Raw genomic sequence first — 20,827 nt, 5'->3', positions numbered from 1 at the left:
GAGGCAATTTATACGATAAGGATTTTGTTATTTTCATCACATTTTGTAGTAGTGCTGTAACAGTTTTCTCTTCCTTTTATAGGTTTGTTCCATAAAATGTAAATCTATAGTTCAGCTTTAGGAAATTGTTCCCATTATAAATAAAAGACTCTGTAAACAAACAAGATTCCCTATACAGATTAAACGTTGGTTAAATACACTCAAACAGTCTAACCAACAGTGCAAACTAGGTATAGAATTCTATTAGCAAACACATTATGGATCTATTACTTTTAATTATAAAGAAAACAAAGATAACTATCCCTTTAAATAATTTCATATGATTCATCAGTAATGATTCCCCGACATTCATGTTTTGCCATTGTCATGTAAAATGTGTAGCCTAAAGGAGGAGTACATGAGATCAGCACGCAACATGAAAACCCTGAACAGACAGCCAACACTTTGCAATCAGTGACAATGAATAAAGAGTGAACTGTAGAATAGAATACAGCTGTTTTGTGAAGAACACAATATATTTATTTGGAAATGGTTACAGGCATCAAGTTTTATTTATTTTTTTAAAATAACTATTAACAATTCCTGAGGCGTAAACAGGCCGGTTATCTATACAATGGAACCTACAATATTTTGTTTGCACTGAAATAATTTACTTACACCAACTATCTTCTTTAGAGAAATTCATGAGAACAGGCAGTCAGTCCATTGCACGCTCGCTGCTCCTGAGCTACATTCACAGCTGCAATGCCAACTGCTTTTAAGAACAACATTAGGTCACCATATGCTTAAAAAGTAGAAAATACATTTTTTTAAAGGCACACGGGTATGTTTCAGAAATGTAAGTGGTACAACAGAGAGCATATGTCAATTCATATCAACAGGATAAAAAGGACAGGACACAATGGATGATGGAAACGGCTATAACAGGTTGTTTACAAGCATATACCTTATAATCAGACCATAATAAGCAAAGAAAAGCTGATATGTGGTCTGCTGCTAATACGAACAGGCAAACTGGCAGCCAACAGGACACTCCCTCACCCGCAATAATGAATTTCTCCTCGCTCACCTTCTCTGAAACATGTCCTTGTAATCAATAGCGGGGTCAAAATCTTTGGCCAAGACCTGCCATATGGAGGCGGGGCTATATATGCAGGGCATCATATGCTGCTATTCAGCAGGGTAGGCAAAGAGGCACCCCCTCTTGGATTGCTCACTTGTAAGGAGTTCTACATTCTTGTCGACAAAGTAGAAGGGGCAGGTAGGTGCTCGTATGAGGGGGGAGGGGGGATAGTTGTATTTAATCGTTTTAAACCATGAGAGTTCCCATGTATTTTATCCTCCAGAGTGTTTTATGGTCCAAAAAACAAACAAACCATAAGATAGTGATGTTTAGTGGAACTTCATATTACTCTGTGTATCCCATAGGACATCAACTTAGCAGTGCTTTCCCACGGTTACAGATTAAAAGAATATGTCCATTGTCTCACACTGCAAGCAGTGCCGTTTCTCTGCATCCCGAATCCATGCTATTCCCAATGACTTTTTTGGCCCATTTATGGAGACGACTGTACAAAGGGAAGCCTTTGTTCTCCCGATAGAGGTAGACCCCAGTTATTTCATTCCATTGAGGGCTCGGCTGAGTTTCATTCACTGTATAATCATGTACCATTTCCTTCTCATCTTTATCCAAAGCCACAAAGCCAAAAAACTGTTTAACGTTACTGGCGGCCAGGACCTTTGCGTGGACTTCGGCAGTGCGGTTAAAGAGGTCTTTCTCACAGGAGCGGTACTGGTTCCAATAAGACTCCTGGTGGTAGCTTAGAGGAGAACAGCAATGCTGCAAGCACTTTAGCAAAAATATGGTCGAAGCAACAACTGCAATTAGGATCCAACCAAGGAACTAAGAGAGGACAAACAAATGAAACAAAGTGTGAGCTCATCTGCCAAACACATTGCCCAGCATTTGTAATCAATTTTGTCTACACAAACTATTAACTACAGTCATTTTTAGAAACATGCCTCTAGCATGAGATCTCTTAAAATATTGTTCCAGGAACTTTGGCTACTTACTGTATAAACAAAAATATATCGTGACTAAGGACATAAAACGACCCAACACATGCTAAAAACCACATATTAATACAGTGAGACTACTACTTGGATTTGATCATTCTGGGGCTGATGAAGTGTACGGCATGTTTGTTTGCGCACTGCAAAATACGCAAAATCACTCTGCACATAAAGAGAATACACAGATGCAGTAGTGACCTCATCTGACACTGACCCCTCCTCATGACTTCAGAGGCAGAATGGGGAAGGGGCCTTCTAATATAGGTGAAGCACAGTAAAGGTGTTCACGCAAATGCGGCCGATGCAGACCAGCACCTTTAGCTAGTCGCTTCTGATTGGACGATTGCAGTTTCAACTCTCCTGTTGATACCACTCTTCATTGGCTAGAATTTAGCGGACGTTTGTGTGACTGTTGCTATTTGGCGACCAGACCACACAGCATGCACTATATAGAGGTATGTAAATTTAGATATTTTTTTTTACAAATGCGTGTGAGCCTAGTATAGCGCATGTTAGCAAACATTTCTGTTTAGGACATTTCCATAAAAATTATGATTGCCTAGGTTTTTGTTTTTTACATGGCGTAAATCTGGTGCATATGGTGCAAATGCAGAGCCGATTGCATTTTAAAATGCATCCGGCTCAGGATATTGGCGCAAAATCACTATTCTTGTTTGCGCTTTTTTACCATAAATTTCCAGAGGCCAAAAATATTTCACTAGGGATGGAAATGTCCTTCTGGGATATCTGAAGCAAGATAATCATACCGACTATGTCCAAGCTAAAGGTGGTTCAACCCATCCATTGCGAAGAGAGGAGGCGGTATATATTGGCACGTGTCTAGGTATAGTAACGTTGGAGATATGAAATGTAGGTCGACCAAAACGAGGAGATGAAGTGTGGTTCAGGGAGGTATGTATTATAGTGTATTATTTAATTTACACTGTCTATGTAGTTGTTGGTATGAAGGCAGCAAGCAACATCAGAACCCTGAACACACAGCCACAAGGAAGAAACTTTGCAAGCAGTGACAATGAATAAAGAGAACTGTAGACTGGAATACAGCTGACAAATATGACATCTGTAAATGGGTACAGACATGTTTTTTTAAGTTACCATTAACAATTCCTGAGGCGTAAACAGGCACGTTATCTCTAGAGTAAAACATACAATATTTTGTTCGCACTGAAATATTCACTTTCACCAACTATCTGCTTTAGAGAAGTTCACAGGAACAGACAGCCCATTGCACGTGCGGTGCTCCTGAGATACACTCACAGCTGCAAAGCCAACTGCTACAAGTTCATTGCTTATAAGAATAAGGCTTGGTCACCACATGCTTAAATAGAAGAAAATACATTTTTTTAAAGTTGCATGAATATGTTTCTATGTAATTGGTGTCAGTTTTTCTAAAAAAAAAAATCAGACACCACCAGCTGCCTAGTTATAATGATAAATATGGGGTATGTTGTGTGTGGCTGTCGCCATTACAGCAAAAACTGATAAATACCCATTTTCTCCATTTGTGTATTAATCAATGTCCAAATTGGTAAAAAAAATATTTTGCTCACCTAAATCTATTATACTCTTTTCAATTTTGCTAGCTTTCCTTAACTGGCAAATGCCTTATGTTGCATGGTCAAATCTATGTTCATGCCATTTAGATTTTTAAAGGGGACTAAATAGTATAATGTTATATAATGTATGCTGCTCTGTAATGGAATGTGTTTTATATCCTTTTTGATAGCATACTTGCCAACTTTTCCTCGTTGGCTTCAGGGAGATCCCGGGGGAGGTGGGTGTGCGGGGGCAGGGCTTGACTAATCGCATAATTTTGGCCCCACCCCTAAACTATTGTCACAAGTTTGGCCAATTGCAGCAGGGGGCAGGGCTAAGATGGCGAAGCCAACTACTGATGACCGCAACTGGTATGCATGTCACCTCGGGTGCAATGAAGCTGGAAGTGATGCAGACACCAGACCAGGGGCTGATAAGCTGATTTCCTGGTGCACAGGTATCAGATCTATTAGTATGGCTTTCTCACAGCACAGGGCTCATGGGTTCGATTCCTGAACAGGGACCTTTCTGTGGGGAGTTTCTATGTTCTTCTATGTTTAAATATTTTATATAGTGCTTTACATAGTATACAGGCACTGTATGAACTTAATAAAAATAATCAAACATGAATAAGTCTGGCAGAATACTGTTCAGTACCAAAGTTTGAACTACAGAAGTCTATAAATACTCAGTAAGTTACCAAGTCCATCCTATCACTTATTTCTAATGCAAGTGGCTGGCATTTATTACACTATGGTCTACAAAAATGACATAAGAAGTCCAGCCAAATAGGTCACAGATACAGGCCAAACTGGATAGTATCCAACGATAAGAACCGACCAGACTCGAAAATATAAGCAGATCCCCATCATAAAAACGCATTTATTTAAAGATACAGATATACATTTTCTATAGATAAGAAGCTTATGTTTTACTATTTAAGGGCTTGTGTGATGATCACTTATGTAGAACGTACTTATTAACATTTCAAATGGAATACAACATGAGTAAATCGTATGTAAAATACAGTGGCCTATAGGTTACATTTGCATTCTTTTGTTGTAATACAGAACTCATCCCTACTTGGTGAAACTGAAATGACCACTTTCCATTGTTCTGCAAACAATGCACAGCTGCAATATCATTAATTTAGTGCTGGTATTGTCTATAGATTAGGTTAGCGGGTCTGAAGTTTGCCACAAATCATAACTAACAATATTTGTCGATTGACCCCAGATTTACAGTGTTTGTGGCACAGAACCAGTACGATGCCTATTGACAGTCCGGTAGTATCAGATAATATGTTCATGAATGTTACTGGGTATCTGCCTGTGTTTGTGGTCAATTATGTATTGGATTTATAGGCACTAGTATGTTTAGGAAATGATCTGGCCGAACTGTAGGATTGACAAACGTGGAAAGACACATGGTGCAAAAGGAGCAAGACATGAGCAAGTGTGACCTGCTGTATAAAGCTCTTGTATAGACACAATGGACCAATCCTCCCCTCAACCCTCTTTTAAAAAAACAACAATTTTGACAGTGTTCCTGGGTTCCACCTTCCACTATGTAGCACATACTGTAATGTGGCATCACAATATAGCACGTTATAATAGGAGATTGAAAAGACGTCAGGTGAATGGACCTGGGAAGTCAGTCAAATGATGTGGTAATAGCAGATTAGGCCATGACCCATACTAGTAGGTTAATTGGCTGCTATCAAAATTGACCCTAGTCTCTCCCTCTCTCCCTCTCTGTGTCTGTCTGTGTGTATATTAGGGAATTTAGACTGTAAGCTCCAATGGGGCAGGGACTGATGTGAATGGGTTCTCTGTACAGCGCTGCGGAATCAATGGCGCTATATAAATAAATGGTGATGATGACCCAGAAGTAGTCGGAGTGGCTTCCACTTGAGCATAGCTTTAAGCGACGTACTCCAACATAGTTGTGTCTCTAGGGGAGGACAGGGAAATTGTAAGTAGAGAAACCCTATACAGGCATTTAATGTAAATATGTAATGTAATGTAGAGCATACTTTCAATTTATAACCTTCTAACAGACTGACCTTGATTTATGGCTTATCTTTGCTTTCAGAAACTTGCAAGAAGTTGTATATTAGGATTGTAGAACATTACCTGCGATTCATACTTTAATCTCCTTATGACTTCTTCTTTGTATGGCAGAACCATGATCGGTGTGTCTTTACAAGGAAATTTAGCCATGGTCTCTGGTCCGTAGCCAACAGGGAAGTCTTGAAACGTGGCAGGGTTGAGGAATTCACTCCGTGCACATACGTACGCTTCTCCTCGGAGCAGTGAAATCACAGACCAGGTCACCGGGGCCACCATGGCTCTCCCGGCTATAGATCCAAACAGTAAGAAAGTAGCCGGCGTGGAACAGTTCTTCAACGCCCTTTTACGGCATTCCGCTACTAGATTCCACGTGTGGTTGTTTAGCATGATCCCAATGAGAAATATGACAAGAGCTGGTACTCCAATGGCTGCCAGTCCATACAAATAATTTCTCTCTGGAGAACAAGGGCAGTGAAACGCCACCACAGAAAATAATTCTTGGCTGCCCACAGTTCCCAGGGCAATCAGTCCATTAAATATCATCACATCTTTGCTCTTGAAGAACAAAGCAAAGAATTTAAAGTTTTCGGTTATTAATGATGCCATTTTTCTTCTGCACTCTTAAGATCCAATTATTACAAAAGTGTAATCTTTATACTGTGAAGAAGACAAAAAACAGTCAACACCAATGTAACAAATTAATTCCCCCCCCAAACTAAGGTTCTGTAAAATGAGGTTGCAAATATATTTATTGTGTATGATTGCCCTACCAACTCCTCCGACTTCCCTTCTCTCTTCTGTTTCCTTCTGATTTCTGCTTACTATTCCTAACAGAGAAAATAATCTCGAGCTATTGATGTAGGAAATGGAAACAAGATAATTGAATAAAGGCAAAGTCAGGAGCACATGGAAGTTCTAAGCTAGGTTTAAAATGAAAATAAGCAGCTGTTCGATTTAATTCATCATCATAAAGAATTGCAAAAGCTATTACTGTGTGATCATAAGTTTGAGTGGTTTTGACTTAATATTATATATGATCAACATATATTTTTAAAACGTGCACACAGAAATAAAATTAAACTTTGCAAGGCTATCCATTAGAAAATGTGTACAGTGTACCAGTGGATACATAGGGGGTAGCTTGGGCATGAGTCTATCATCATCATCACCATTTATTTATATAGCGCCACTGATTCCGCAGCGCTGTACAGAGAACTCATTCACATCAGTCCCTGCCCCTTTGGAGCTTACAGTCTAAATTCCCTATCACGCATACACAGACAGAGGGAGAGACTAGGGTCAATTTTGATAGCAGCCAATTAACCTACCAGTATGTTTTTGGAGTCTATATGGCCTTTCCACAAATACAGTTATACACTATCCCTTAAGTTGGCCACACACTGGCTGATCCAGTCACTCAGCACTCACTCCGAGCTATCGTATCATACTAATGCCTATTATCATGGATGGCAGATGACACAGACAAATTGCAGTCAACCTCATTTACAAACAATGCAAGCAAAATGTTTTAATTAGATAATTCTCGAAATGCAGATATTCTTAGGACCACACACAGTATTGGTGTGTGTGGCAGAGCTTTACTCAACAGCATAAGAAAGTAGAGAGCCAAACAACCTACAGAATTCAAGAAAACATGCCACAAATTTCCTTCCCAAAAAGCTGCTAAAAGCATGTATGTTTTTCTTTTGCTTTCATTGCACTTGCTAACTCCATCCAACATCACATTAGAGGCTCTACTCACTGATATCATTACGGCTTTAGATATTAATCTATTAAATGGGATATTTCGCCAACCTGTGTTATACAATGGCACACAAAATATGGCTATTCTGAGTATTACAGAACTTGGCTCGGTTACACAACTGGCAGCGGCAGGATGACTAAGCCCTACACATTTCTATAAAAAGAAGAAAAACTAAAAAGTTGTTCTAGGAAACGTGAGAGTAAACCAACCAGTTTGTTTTTTTTTTCTGTCGGATGACAAAGAAAGCTGTCAAAAGCAAACAGCTATGTAATATCTTCTATTATCGTCTATTATTAAAGGTATCTCATTTCTTTTTTCCAGGCGAGGACAATGACCGATGAACGTGAAATTCTCACTTTCATGCATTATTTTAGAAGTAATACGTGTCTAGCTGAATAACGCCAGAAGGCTGGAATTCCCTATTGTATGTTTGCGTGCAAAGATGTCCCATGAACAAGTATAAACCCGTGTGTAAAACTATCCAGGATATCACCTGGGGTGAAAGAGTGGTGGGGGGACAAGCCAGAAAATAAACTCCACTGAACTGCAACAACAATGATATATATTCGTTCAAGTACTTTGACAGTTTGCACTCCAAAATTATTGAGCTATATTCAAAAAAGAAAAGTGTTCTGCACATAACCAACATTGCTTACAGGAAAGCTAAACCAAATAATTGAAATGTTTCTATGCGAAGCATAAAAGTAAACTACATTGTTCTTTTTTCCCTGAGTTTCCACTGCAGCTTTGTAAATAAGTATTATTATTTTATTTACATTATGCAGTATGGTCAAGAGAATTCTTTTCAGGCTTCGGAGCTTACAAACCAGTTTTCTTTGCTCGGTTACACACCCACCAAGGACAGTAAAATCAGAAGGTAAGTAACCTATTAGTATGTCTTTGGATCGTGGTAGGAAACCTATGCAAATACAGGAGGAACATGCAAACATGCACAGTTAGGGATACAAAGGCAGCCATGCTAACCACAGTGCTAACATGTCCAATGTTAATGGTGAACCTATTACCAGGTTCTGGGATGGCATTTTATGTATGCATTGCACAGTGTCTTGTGTGCCATGCATGTATATACAAAATGGAATTTCCACTGTGGCCTTAGTCACGAGATCAGGGTACAGATGAGGTCTCCTGGGATAGACCAGGCACTTTTCCACACAGCAGCCATAAAAAGTCACAGCAGTCCAATGTTTTGGTACAACTTGCCTCAGCTAGTCTTATTAAAGACGAAAACAAAACAAAATAAATCCTAGTCTGTCAGTCTCTAACTAATATATAAAAGGACATAATGTTCAGCTCATAAACAGGCAAAAGTTGGAAGGTTTAGTTCACTTACGAACAAACAGCAATTTTTTCGCCCTGCGGAGGGCTCCAGCCTCTTCCCCCAGGTACTGACAGAGACTCAAACTATACCTTGAAGGTGCTACTATGAATTAGCTTGCAGGCTGACAGTCAGGTTAATAGACCCAAAATAGGCCTAATGAATGGAGACCCTCCCTCTCACTCACTCCAGAGAATCCTTTGATGCGGCTTTTGAGCCCAAAGCTTTCAGAAACCTGTCTTTTCAATACTTACAATTTTCCCTGGAGTTCAAAACTCAGGTCAGAAAGCTGCGACTTACATACAGTCCATCAATGATTTTGCCAGCGTTTCTATCACACCATGTTTTCCTGGCAAAGCAGTTGTAAAATAGCATCCCTGGTATGTTAATAGACTGGCCTGCCTTCCAAGTCATGCTGCAGCTATGCTCTCCCCCAGGCTCTTTCCGAATATCAAAGCTCCTTTACCTCACCAGCGGAGTGGAGGAAATCTGCAAAATAGGCAACAACTGGTCTCCCATTTATTAGCAGCAGCTAGTAGCTAAAAACTGGAAGCGAGTAGAACCCTCCTGCTAGATCAGCCTTCAAAACATAAGTCTAGCATACTGCACGAAGAAAATAACATTCTTTTTACACAATAAACCACATACATTTGATTAGATAATGGCCCTGTACTTCTTCACTCAAAGTAGCTCCCAAGTGAGCCACCATTGAACGGTCCCTACCCCCTGAAATATGAAAGGAAGCTTTTTTTATTGTATTCTCAGTTCTTTCCTCCATTTTCAAAATCCTCTGCCAAGCTAATCTCAATCCCATGTCATGGCAGTCTTTTCATCATCATCATCATCAGCTATTTATATAGCGCTAGTAATTCCGCAGCGCTGTAAAGAGAACTCACTCACATCAGTCCTTGACCCATTGGAGCTTACAGTCTAAATTCCCTGACACACACACAGACAGAGAGAGACTAGGGTCAATTTGAAAGCAGACAATTAACCTACCAGTATGTTTTTTTTTGGAATGTGGGAGGAAACCGGAGCACCCGGAGTAAACCCACGCAAGCACGGGGAGAACATACAAGCTCCACACAGATAAGGCCATGGTCGGGAATTGAACTCATGACCCCAGTGCTGTAAGGCAGAAGTGTTAACCACTAAGCCACCGTGCTGCCCAGAAACAGTCTTTTCTGTTATATCTTATTTTTTTTGAATCCCGAAAACCTACGATTTGCCCTTCTGCTCCACGGGAGGTTTCTGCCCTCCCTGAGCTCGGGTTAGGGTTGATAATCTATACAAATACTTACAGTGTATTCTTCACCATCCTTCTTCACTTCCCTTCAATAATTATTTTCAAACACCATTTAAAATAACTTGAAGATATGTTACGGTATATATCGTAAAAGTTAGTTTGTTTATATTATCTTCTCAACTATTTAATAAAAAAAAACAAAAAAACACACAATAACAAAAATTATATAAAACAACAAATTGACAATTACTTAAAGAAAACAATAGGAGAGAGGGCCCGCTTGTAAGATTTAAGAGGGCGGATAGGTTTGAATGAAAAGATGATTTTTAAGGGCACATTTAAAGGCTCGGGCCCAACTTATTAAGGAACATAAATGTTGATATGTGCAGTATTTTGCGTAAAATCGCTTTGCGCATGCCCAGAACCAGACTATAGGCTATAGAATGCAAGAACATCCAATTCACCTTTGAGCACAAAGGACACTTACGACAGCCTGCGATTTCACGTGCGCAATGGGTTAGCGTCCGATTCAAATTTTGGTCGTGTCAAAGATACGTATATTTCTGTTCTATCACTTGCACCAGCTACAAGGCTGATGTAAGAGTCGAGTGATAGTGATGATTGTCACATACACATGCTAGAGCATGTGCTTGTTATCAGGAGCAACTACAAAAAATAAATTTTATGTACAGTAGAGATTGTTACATAATGATAAATGTATTTCATTGAAAAAATAGAAAAAAATAAAACTTATTTTTATCATTAATGACTATATTATTAACAGGTAACGATAAATGTTTTTTTTTTTCTGCGAGTTCTGTTGGGTCTTTATATTACAAATATGTATTACACATATCCTGCAGAGTATTGTGTGTGTCAAAGCAGAGCGCACCTAGATCCTTATTCAACAAGAGATGTTTCTTCAGACCCGCTTCTAGTCGAATACAGACATGCGTATGCCCAAATTACGGGCGTTTTAAAAAAAACAAAACAACGCAATTTACGTTCGGTTTGCATGCCTTAATGAATCAGGCTCTTGGTGTATAGCCTAATTGGGCTTGGGAGTGCATTCCAGAGATTGGGAACCGTGCAGGGGAGAAATCCTGGAGGTGGGAGTTGGTAGAGGAAGAGGTGAAGCAGCAGTCGGAGGCAGAGTGGAGTGGGCAGGGGGGAGCGTATGTGGAAATGAGGTTGGATATGTAGGGGGAAGATCGGTGGTTGTAGGCGAGGAGTTTGAATTGCATTTTAAAGCAGACATGGAACCAGTGTTGAAGAGTGGTGAGAGAAGCAACGCTTTCTATTTCATTTCCCTGTTTCTCTTCCCTACGAGGAACAGATATAGCTACACCCCTGGATCTTATTGTGCAAAAGTGATCCGATGTAGGATTAACATTCCGTTAATACATTATAACATAAGTTTGCAGAGACATCACAGACAATGCCGCTATGTATGATTCCACCAATATGCAGTCTGTACAAAGCTTTTGTTACATAAAAGACTGTAAACCAATCACAAATCCTTTGATTTTCCACCGTCCCAGTGTACTACAGAACAAAGAATTGTAATCAGTTTTTGCAAATGTCTATTTACACTGAGGGAAAAAACAGCAGATTGGACAGATATAGTAAAACATAAAAACATAAGTATTTACAGGTATACTATTTAGCTCACTATACATGTGCTTTGATATATATCAATGTCCAAAATAGTCTGGCTTTAAGTATATGCTCCTTTAAGGGTCATAAGGGCATATATTTTTTATATTGTTATAAAATGCAGTATATAGCACGTAATGTCATATGAATAAATGTATACATATTACACATACACATAATATGCATATTAAGGATATGTCAAAGAAAGTTTTCCTATTGCTGTAACAGCAGCTAAAGTAATTAGTGTCAAAAAAAACAATTGTAATTACTTAATGCAGCTCTGGTATTGAGGGTGATTCTTACCTAATGAGATGCAACATATGCTAAATTTTCACAAATAAACCTGACTTGTTTAATTAGTTAATGATTACTTATTTTTTTAACATTTAAACAACACACGGACAATTTTATAATTCTACAATTCTAACAGTGCCATATACATGAACTGCTTATAGACCAGCATTTTTGGTTCTTTAATAATATAGTAATTTAAGACTTATTCTTGCATCAGGAGTGCAGGTACTGAGGTCAATCATCTGCATTTTAAAAGCAGGTTGAAAACTATGCCAAAATTCTCAGCTGAACAAACCATTACAAAGGGATGTTCTTTAACGGGATTTAAGATCTTAATTTGAACTTAATGATAACACAGATATCTTTGAAAGCCCCAGATGTAACTTAAACCTCTTCATCTCACAGTAACAGAATGTAAGTCTGGTGGTTTCTTCTACATAAGTAGAGTGGAACATTATCAGTGTTATCCACTGATCGATCTCTATATATACATATCAGTCAATCTACCAGATGCATTAATACATTCTATGGAAATATCTCTGATAACCTTCAAGTTCCCACCAGATATAAAGAAACAAATCCTGCCCAAGGTTAGAACATGAAGTCACAACAGCTGGATATAGTCTAAAATGTTATTGGCAAATACACTCATCTGTCTGAAACATATCAGTTTACTCCCCGTTCTCTGCCCCCTTCCATTAATTACAATTCTAAACCACAATGTCACATCCATTATATAATATTACACTGGACTGAAACTGAGAAATACTGTTTGTAAAGAAGCTGGAAAAAGTAAAAAAAAAAAAAAGAAAAAAAGAAAAAGGGAAAGATGCATGAATCACACTGAGCCATTTATAGTTTCTTGTATAAAAAAAAGAATCAGTAACTTGGAGAGAAGCTGCTCTAAGCTGTAAACTTCTAATAAGGCTGCAGAGTGTTCTCTATGTACTACAGCGCTGCGTGTCTATAGCATGTGCAATAACACTACTTACAGCCGCCTTAGAGGGTGTCTTCCATTATCTGCACCCAGGAGCTGATGGCCGGGGCGGGCAGAGCTCCTCAGGACACTGACGTGCTCAGGGTTTGCTGTCCAAGAATCCTCCACGGGGTGTGTTCATAGGAAATGACATGCACACCCTGCAGAAGGGGGTGTCAGCGGAAAAAACGGGGATCTAAGCACTGCCCTCCTACTCCTCTAACCATGGGCAGATTGGTATTACTGAGTTTTACACTAGTCATGCAGAAGTTTCACCTACTATGCACTTTGCTTTTTTTAAAAAAAATAAAACATCCCCTTACTAACCTAGTGCATACTCTGCTGGGTCTTTTACTAACCTAGTGCATACTCTGCTGGGTCTTTTACTAACCCAGTGAATACTCTGCTGAGTCTTTTACTAACCTAGTGCATACTCTGCTGAGTCTTTTACTAACCTAGTGCATACTCTGCTGGGTCTTTTACTAACCTAGTGCATACTCTGCTGGGTCTTTTACTAACCTAGTGCATACTCTGCTGGGTCTTTTACTAACCCAGTGAATACTCTGCTGAGTCTTTTACTAACCTAGTGCATACTCTGCTGAGTCTTTTACTAACCTAGTGCATACTCAGCTGGGTCTTTTACTAACCTAGTGCATACTCTGCTGAGTCTTTTACTAACCTATTGCATACTCAGCTGGGTCTTTTACTAACCTAGTGCACACTCTGCCGGGTCTTTGCAAAAGTTTAGTATTTTGATACCCAACCTGTTTATGCTATTTTATCATGACAGACCATATAAAACCATACTTGCCAACTCTCCCTGAATGTCAGGGAGACTCCCTGAAATAGGGGTGATCTCCCTCACTTCCTGAAGAGTCTGGCATTCTCCCTGATAATGAGCCAGTACAAGACGTGGTTGGCTTCGCCATCTGTGGCATGATGACACAGTTCAGAAATTGTGTCCTATGTCCATGTATTGATGCCTATGGAGGTGGCCATTTTCATGGAGACAAAGATTTAATCAAAGACTGACAGGTAAGACAAATTGACTTTAGTAATGGAGACAGAAATGTAAAAGTCACTTCAGTCTCTAGAGACTCATTAGCTACTTTTCTTTAAGGCATAGTTGCCTACTTTCCTGGAATGTCCGGGAGACTCCCTTATTTCTGGGAGACCCCAGGGAAAGCAGGGCAACCTCCCGGTTCTCACTCCCGCAATAGATAAGTGGCATGGGGTGAACTTAATAGCCCCACCCTCTGCTGTAATTGCCAAAATTGTGATAATCGTTTAGGGGGTGGGACCAAAATGATGCAGTTCATCAAGCCCCACCCCCGCACGCCCACCTCCCCCGGGATCTCCCTAAAGCCAATGAGGAAAAGTTGGCAAGTGTGTATAAAACACGTGTCATAAAATCTACATACAGGATTCAGTCTCAGACTACATGTACTGCATGTTATCATGTAACTAATATGACAGACGTATGTGGTATTTTCTGACAGAAATGTGTAAAGAACTATATTTGGCCTTTTCTCTGGAGAATTTGTAACCGCATCACACCCAACACAACCTGTTTTACAAGACCAAAGGCAGGAAAATAATACAGGTTACAGTACAGACCTATGTCCAGGCATTACTATATAACATAACTTATTTCCCTTTATCCATCCCAACACTGAACAGCTGCCAGTAATGGCAAAAATATGGAAGGAGTGATATTAACAGGGTTGTACTAAGTGGATCAGGGCCGTAACTAGGGATGTGCGACAGGGGGACGCAATTTAGGAATATTTTAGGTTCATTTGGTTAAAATCGAGGGCTAGGGGGGCAGCATTTGTCTTTCTCGCCCCAGGTGCTAGAATTCTAAGTTACGGCTCTGAAATGGATGATCACAGAAAAGGATGATCGGGATGATTGATCACGATTAATTTTGCTGCCATTAGATGGCATTAACTTGTTTCTTTCAATAGAGGAAAAACAACTCTGGGAAATTCAGTTGGGCGCCATGTTCTTAGAAACATTGCGACTAAGCATTTTTACCATTTATATGTTAAAAATATCCGCTCCACTCATTTTTACTGACACCTCTATGGGACGTGAGCAAAAATGATAGATATTTCTGTGGAAAAAAATCTGCACGAGGTGTCTCGAAGCCGTTTCGGAGACATCTTGAGTGGATTTTTTTAAAGATTAAATCTCCCCCTTAGGGGGGAATTCAATTCAGTGCAAAGTGTCTCACGGGCATTTCAGAGATACTTTGCGTGTATATTTTACTGAAATATCCGCTCGTTTTCACAAAAACTGAGCTTATATTTTTACCGTAGTAACAGTAATGTTCTTGAGAACATTGTAGCTAATTGAATTACCCCCATAGGGTGAGATTTAACTTGGCACAAGGTGTCTCCGGAACGTATGCCGATGTTATGGCTGGAATCTTCACTCATTTTTCTCGCACCCCATAGAAGTTCAAGGAAAAATGAGTTGGAGATTCCTACTGTAATTGGTGGCAATGTGCTCAGCCGGACATCGCGCCACATCTCTGGCAAGGACATCGCACTGCGCACATTGCTGTCAATTACGGTAGCAATCTCTGCTCATTTCTCGTGCAAGGTAAAATAAGTGGAGATTCCAGTCACAACATCGGCGCAAAGTGTATTCCAAAGACAGCTCATGTCGAATTAAATCTTCCCTATACATTACAGAAGCTGTATTTAAAAATGTTTTGTGTTTACATTTTAATATCTATCTATCTATCTATATAAATATATATATATATCTGTAGGTAAAACAAAATAATAAAATGTATTATTTACAAATACATTTACATGCATTGTTTTATTCTAGTAAAACAGCTCTATAATAATTTACGTGGGATGATGGTGTTCTAGATATGCACACTTTGGATTGTTTTCTATGTGATTCCAGTGAGAAGATGGCTATATGTTTTTTTATTTATGCAGGATGATGGTGTTTTACATATAGATATTGTCAGGCGCCGTCCCCATTTACCTTCTTCTGCACGGTGACGGACGACTTCCTCTTCTGATGGACCCGCGCCCCAGTTGCCTAGCAACGGGATGCAATGGCCGGCTTTCCCTTTACCTTCCTGCAGCTGCCTTCTACGCTTGTGCGCCTGTTGCCAGGCAACCTGACGTGCTTCCTTCGACTCTGATGGTCGGTCAATAAACTTACTGACCGCAAAGTTTAAACACCTATTTAAGGCAGACTCTGGCAGTCCTTTGCTGCCAGAGTATTAGGTCTTCAGTGTCCTGCTCAAGTGCTTCTGTTCTCCTGCATTAACCATTTGATTCCTGATCTTGACCTTCGCTGTATGACTAATCTTCTCTGATCCTGATTTTGCTCTGCTGACTAACTGTTTCTGACCATGCTGACCCACGTACATAAAAAGATATAGCCATCTTCCCACTGAAAATGCGTAGAAAACAGAATAATTTTTTTTCAATTTACCATAAAGAAAATATTACTACAGTGTATTTCTAGGTCTAAACAAGTGACATGTGTACTGTTGTCTGTGTGACAGATAATGCTTTATTTATAGCACTGTGGAAAAATATGTTTTCATTTTATTTCATTTTATGGGGGGAATTGAATTCCCCCCGAAGTACCAGCGCGCTAAAATGATTACCGTTATTGCGGTAATAGTGCACGTAATTACCATTATTACGGTAGTCCTAACGCTGCCTTTTTGCTCGCAGCTCCCTGAGCTGCGAACAGAAAGCCGGCTTAATATTACCGTAATAACGGTAATATCCATAATGCGACGGTACTTCGGGGGGGAATTGAATTACCCCCTATATAGGGAAGAAAAATCATTTTTATTGTCATTAGGGAAAACTCAAACATTTACCCCAAAATGTATTTGTCTAGTTCTCCTGAGTATAGGAATCATTAGGGGAGAATTTAATTGCTGGCGATGTGGAGCACGGACATCTCGCTGTGCTTATTGCTGGCAATTACGATCAAAATCTCTGCTAATTTTTGACAGAAATCTCTGCTCAATTTTCCTCGCAGAAAAGAGCTGTGAGGAAAAATCAACAGAGATTTCTGTCAGATCTCCGCCGCAAAGTGTCTCACGACGTTCCAGGGACACTTCACATCTAATTGAATAACTCCCCTCCCCATAATCTGTATATTTTATAACAGGGTTGACTCCTTTATAAACCATATCATATAACAATTATGGTCAAGATGTATTTGGTATTTTCTGACAGAATTGCCTGTAGAAGTACATTTGGCGGTCTTTTCTCTGGTGAGCTAGTAACTTCTAAGGATCAAATGGATGCATTTTTTTCATGTTATAATTCAACTATACATCTATACAGCATACATGTGAGCAGGGAATGTTAGAAGGTAGGACCAGGGGTGCTAGGAAAAATATGGGGGTTAACAGTTTAGGGATGAACTTTATTTTGTGTTATTGTCACACATTTTTGGACAAGTGCATAAGCAATTAAATTAATGTTACATCAATGGTGACTGCTTCCAACCAAGAAGCCAAACCCATAGAGCAGAGCTGATCCAGTTATCCTCTGAACTTTGGCATCAACAGATTAGACTATGATTAAGACTGGCCAAGTAACATGGCCAGTCTTCCTCCTTGATACCATGGACCACCATCATCTTTTCAAAAAGTTGCAGATGCGTGTCAATGTCCATGGTGTTTTCATTAAAAGTTGGTACATCCTGATATCACAAACGGGGTCTTCTGTCAACTGTCTCCACTGGTCCTCGATTCCTCTCAGGCAATCACACCGGTGCACGCAGAACTGCCATCATTACATAGGCCCCTTCATGTTCCTTAGGATTGGGGTCGAGGACTTTAAAGATAGCCTACATCTGCTAGGCATGGGTCATAAGGGATTGCCCTGAGTTTGCAGTGTTCCCAAACGCTTCTGACCCATTCAACGTCTCTGACACCTCCTCACCATCCTCCTCATCCTCCTCGGATTGACCTGTCGGATGCTATCGATCCCTCTGAAGCATCTTGGCTCCCAACACATCCTTCGTGTCACTTTGTTCAATCTCAATATTCCTCTCCAAATTCCTTTCAAGTGTCCTTTCTTTATATTTTTTTATTCTCCTGTTCCAGTCCAGCCATTTCCCCTGTGCCATTCATTAGTTACATTGTCATCCACAGGTGTGGTTTAGTTACCTGCGGAGCCTGGTCCTGATCTCGTATCCACACCCCCTTCTGGGCTTGGCTAGAACTAGGTGATCCCATCGTAGCTGCCACCAAATATGAGGACTGTAGTGGGTTCTTGAAAATCAACTAGGCAGATAGTTGCAACCAAAACCCAGCTTTATTGTGTGACGAAAGTACATGTTATGCCGATTTACTGTTCACCAGATGGATGCTTCAATTCGCATAGAGGTAAGCACACAGTTGCAGGGTCTTCTGATGATCCAACTAAGGATCCCATCCGCTTGGCCTAATAGTTATCTCTCTACTGCAGGGTAGGGCCAGCGGAATGTCTGTCTACTTTTGGCAGATACACAAAGCCACAGAGTCCTATCAAACCACGGTCACAGTCTATACCTGGGACAAAAGTGCAGTTCCTAGTCACCAAGCCACACACACTTCTAATCCCCTCAATATTCCCATGGTAGTGGAGATAAAGAAGGGAGCAGTAGTCAGCCTATGATAGGTGGACAGGTAACAAGACCTATTTTCTGGGTGTGTTCTCCCATGGTGGATGGGTGCCCATGAGTCTAATCCCTGTTACTGGTGGAACAATGACAATGTTGTTTAAACACGATAAGCTTGATAACATTATACATTTCCATGCTAACCATTTAAATAATGTTGCCCTTTTTATATATTTTTATGTAAAAACCATGAAGAGCTTTATGAAATAGTGAAGATATGTATGAATACTCCTACTTTGTAATTGTGCAGAATATTTACGGTTACCAAAAATTTCCTGTAAGTGATTTTGTGGTTAAGCCGGTTTCAGGCCAGTTAAGTGACTAACAGTATAAATTCTTTGTGTTTGCTGATGAAAGTTGTATATAGCCTGGAAGTTAAGAAAATAACACTAAATATAGATACAACCATAGTAGTGCATAGTTTAGGAAAGAAGATCTCACTTATGTCGACTTCTATCTTTCACTTGTCACACAGCAGCTTGGCAGGAAAACCAGCATTTTATCTGTAGTACTCCCTATGCCCTCAAGATGGCAGGTTAGTGCAGTATAAATCCATATATCTGCACCTCAGTTCCTCAGTAGTATCATAAGCGCTGTGCCCTGGTTTGAGGTTAACAATACCAAGAATCCAATAATGGTAGAAATATCAGAAAACATCAGCACCAGAAAAAAAAGTTTAAATAAATTTTCAATAAAGAAAAGGTTTTATTAGAATGGGAAGTCAGAATCAATACATGTATATTCTGCAATGTTTACAATGGAAATCCCACCCTTTCTGAAGCAGTGCACATTTAACAATATAGATACAAATTCATGTAATCAGAACACAGATTAAAAACATCCATATTTTTTATTTTATTGAAAAACAGATCACACGACCACCCTGTTATTTCCAAGAGGGGAGAGAACTGTTGGAAGCATCCAAAATGACAGTCACCAAAAGCAAAATCTTTTAACAAATAATAATATAACTTCTCCTATTGTGGAATGGTTACATAGGGGGGAAAGGATCAATCATAAATATACATCTAAAAATACAAAATCTATGCAATTAAAAATAAATATAAAGCATAATATATTCAAAATAATATGAAAGCAATACAGAAATGATGCAGAATATTATAAGTACAGTGAATGATCCAAATCATTGTTTAATATCTATAATTTATCCTCTTTTTTTAATGTTAAAAATGTATGATACGCTTTAAGTGTAACTTGCGCTATAGCCTGGCAAAAAAAAAAAATATTTTTAAAATGAGGCCTCTTCCCCCACCTCTCCCAAAAAAGTAAAATCAGCTGCCAGCCTCTCCTGGTATTGGCAAAAAGGGGTTCACAAAAAGTGTGAAGTTACTCTGAAAATGCCAATATCAGCACTAGGCTATGCCAGCCAGACCTGGTTGCATTATAACAGGAAAAAACTCATTTTGGAGTCTTCCTGCCATAGTACCAAGCAGTCTTGGGCCCCAGAGGAAAAAATGTGGTGATGATGGTCGTGTTTGCAATCAGCAGCAACTGTAAAATGCATTATGTGTACAGTAGACATTAATAACATCCTAATAGATGTATTTTATGGAATAAGAAAAATATCAGTTTGGTCTTTTTTCTGCGAGTTCTGAGTTCATAATGTCGGTCAGAGAAGAGCGTACCTAGACCTGAATTCAATAAGAGTCTTTTCTTCATACCCAGTCCTTGTTGATTACAGACATGTATATGCCTGATTTATGTGCATTTAAAAAAAAACACAATTTATCTTCGTTTTGCATGGGTTTTTTGTATGCCTTAATGAATCAGGCCCACAATGTGTTTTTATAGTCCATCTTAGTTGCATACAGATGTTCTATGCTACCTAGTGGTACTCATATGTGTACTTGTAATTCCAAGACTATGCTGTGTCACTCGTCACTATTGACATGTACATCTGACCTGTAGTGGGTGCAAAGGATACGGCTGAAAACAAGTCTACTTACTAATGACCCAGGACTTGAATTGGCTGCATATGCATTGGAACGCCCCTACAGTAAATGGTCTATGTTAATTGGTTATTGTGCCCATTCCCTCGCCTGTTCCCCCTCTCAGGTCGTAGGCAGTAGTAAGGTTTCTGAGCATTCACCGAGCTACTTAATGCAAGATATGCAAGAACATGAATCAGCCCACAGAAGTCAAGTCTGTTGAGCCAGTCCCTTATCAG

The 20,827-nt window shown here is 39.5% G+C and overlaps 1 protein-coding gene across 1 annotated transcript; it reads right to left on the bottom strand.

Moving 5' to 3' along the window:
• Positions 1–513: 513 nt before the first annotated feature.
• CALHM2 (calcium homeostasis modulator family member 2) lies at positions 514–13,371 on the bottom strand. The gene is made up of 3 exons (XM_075216215.1): positions 12,992–13,371; positions 5,766–6,359; positions 514–1,903 (listed from the first exon to the last, which is right to left on the bottom strand). The coding sequence occupies exons 2-3, from the start codon at positions 6,306–6,308 to the stop codon at positions 1,487–1,489; spliced, it is 960 nt and encodes a 319-aa protein (XP_075072316.1). The 5' UTR covers positions 6,309–6,359; positions 12,992–13,371; the 3' UTR covers positions 514–1,486.
• Positions 13,372–20,827: the final 7,456 nt, after the last annotated feature.

This window comes from Mixophyes fleayi, chromosome 6 (genome assembly GCF_038048845.1).
Source record: "Mixophyes fleayi isolate aMixFle1 chromosome 6, aMixFle1.hap1, whole genome shotgun sequence".
Classification (NCBI taxonomy): Eukaryota; Metazoa; Chordata; class Amphibia; order Anura; family Limnodynastidae; genus Mixophyes; species Mixophyes fleayi.
This window is presented reverse-complemented; position numbering and strand designations above follow the sequence as displayed.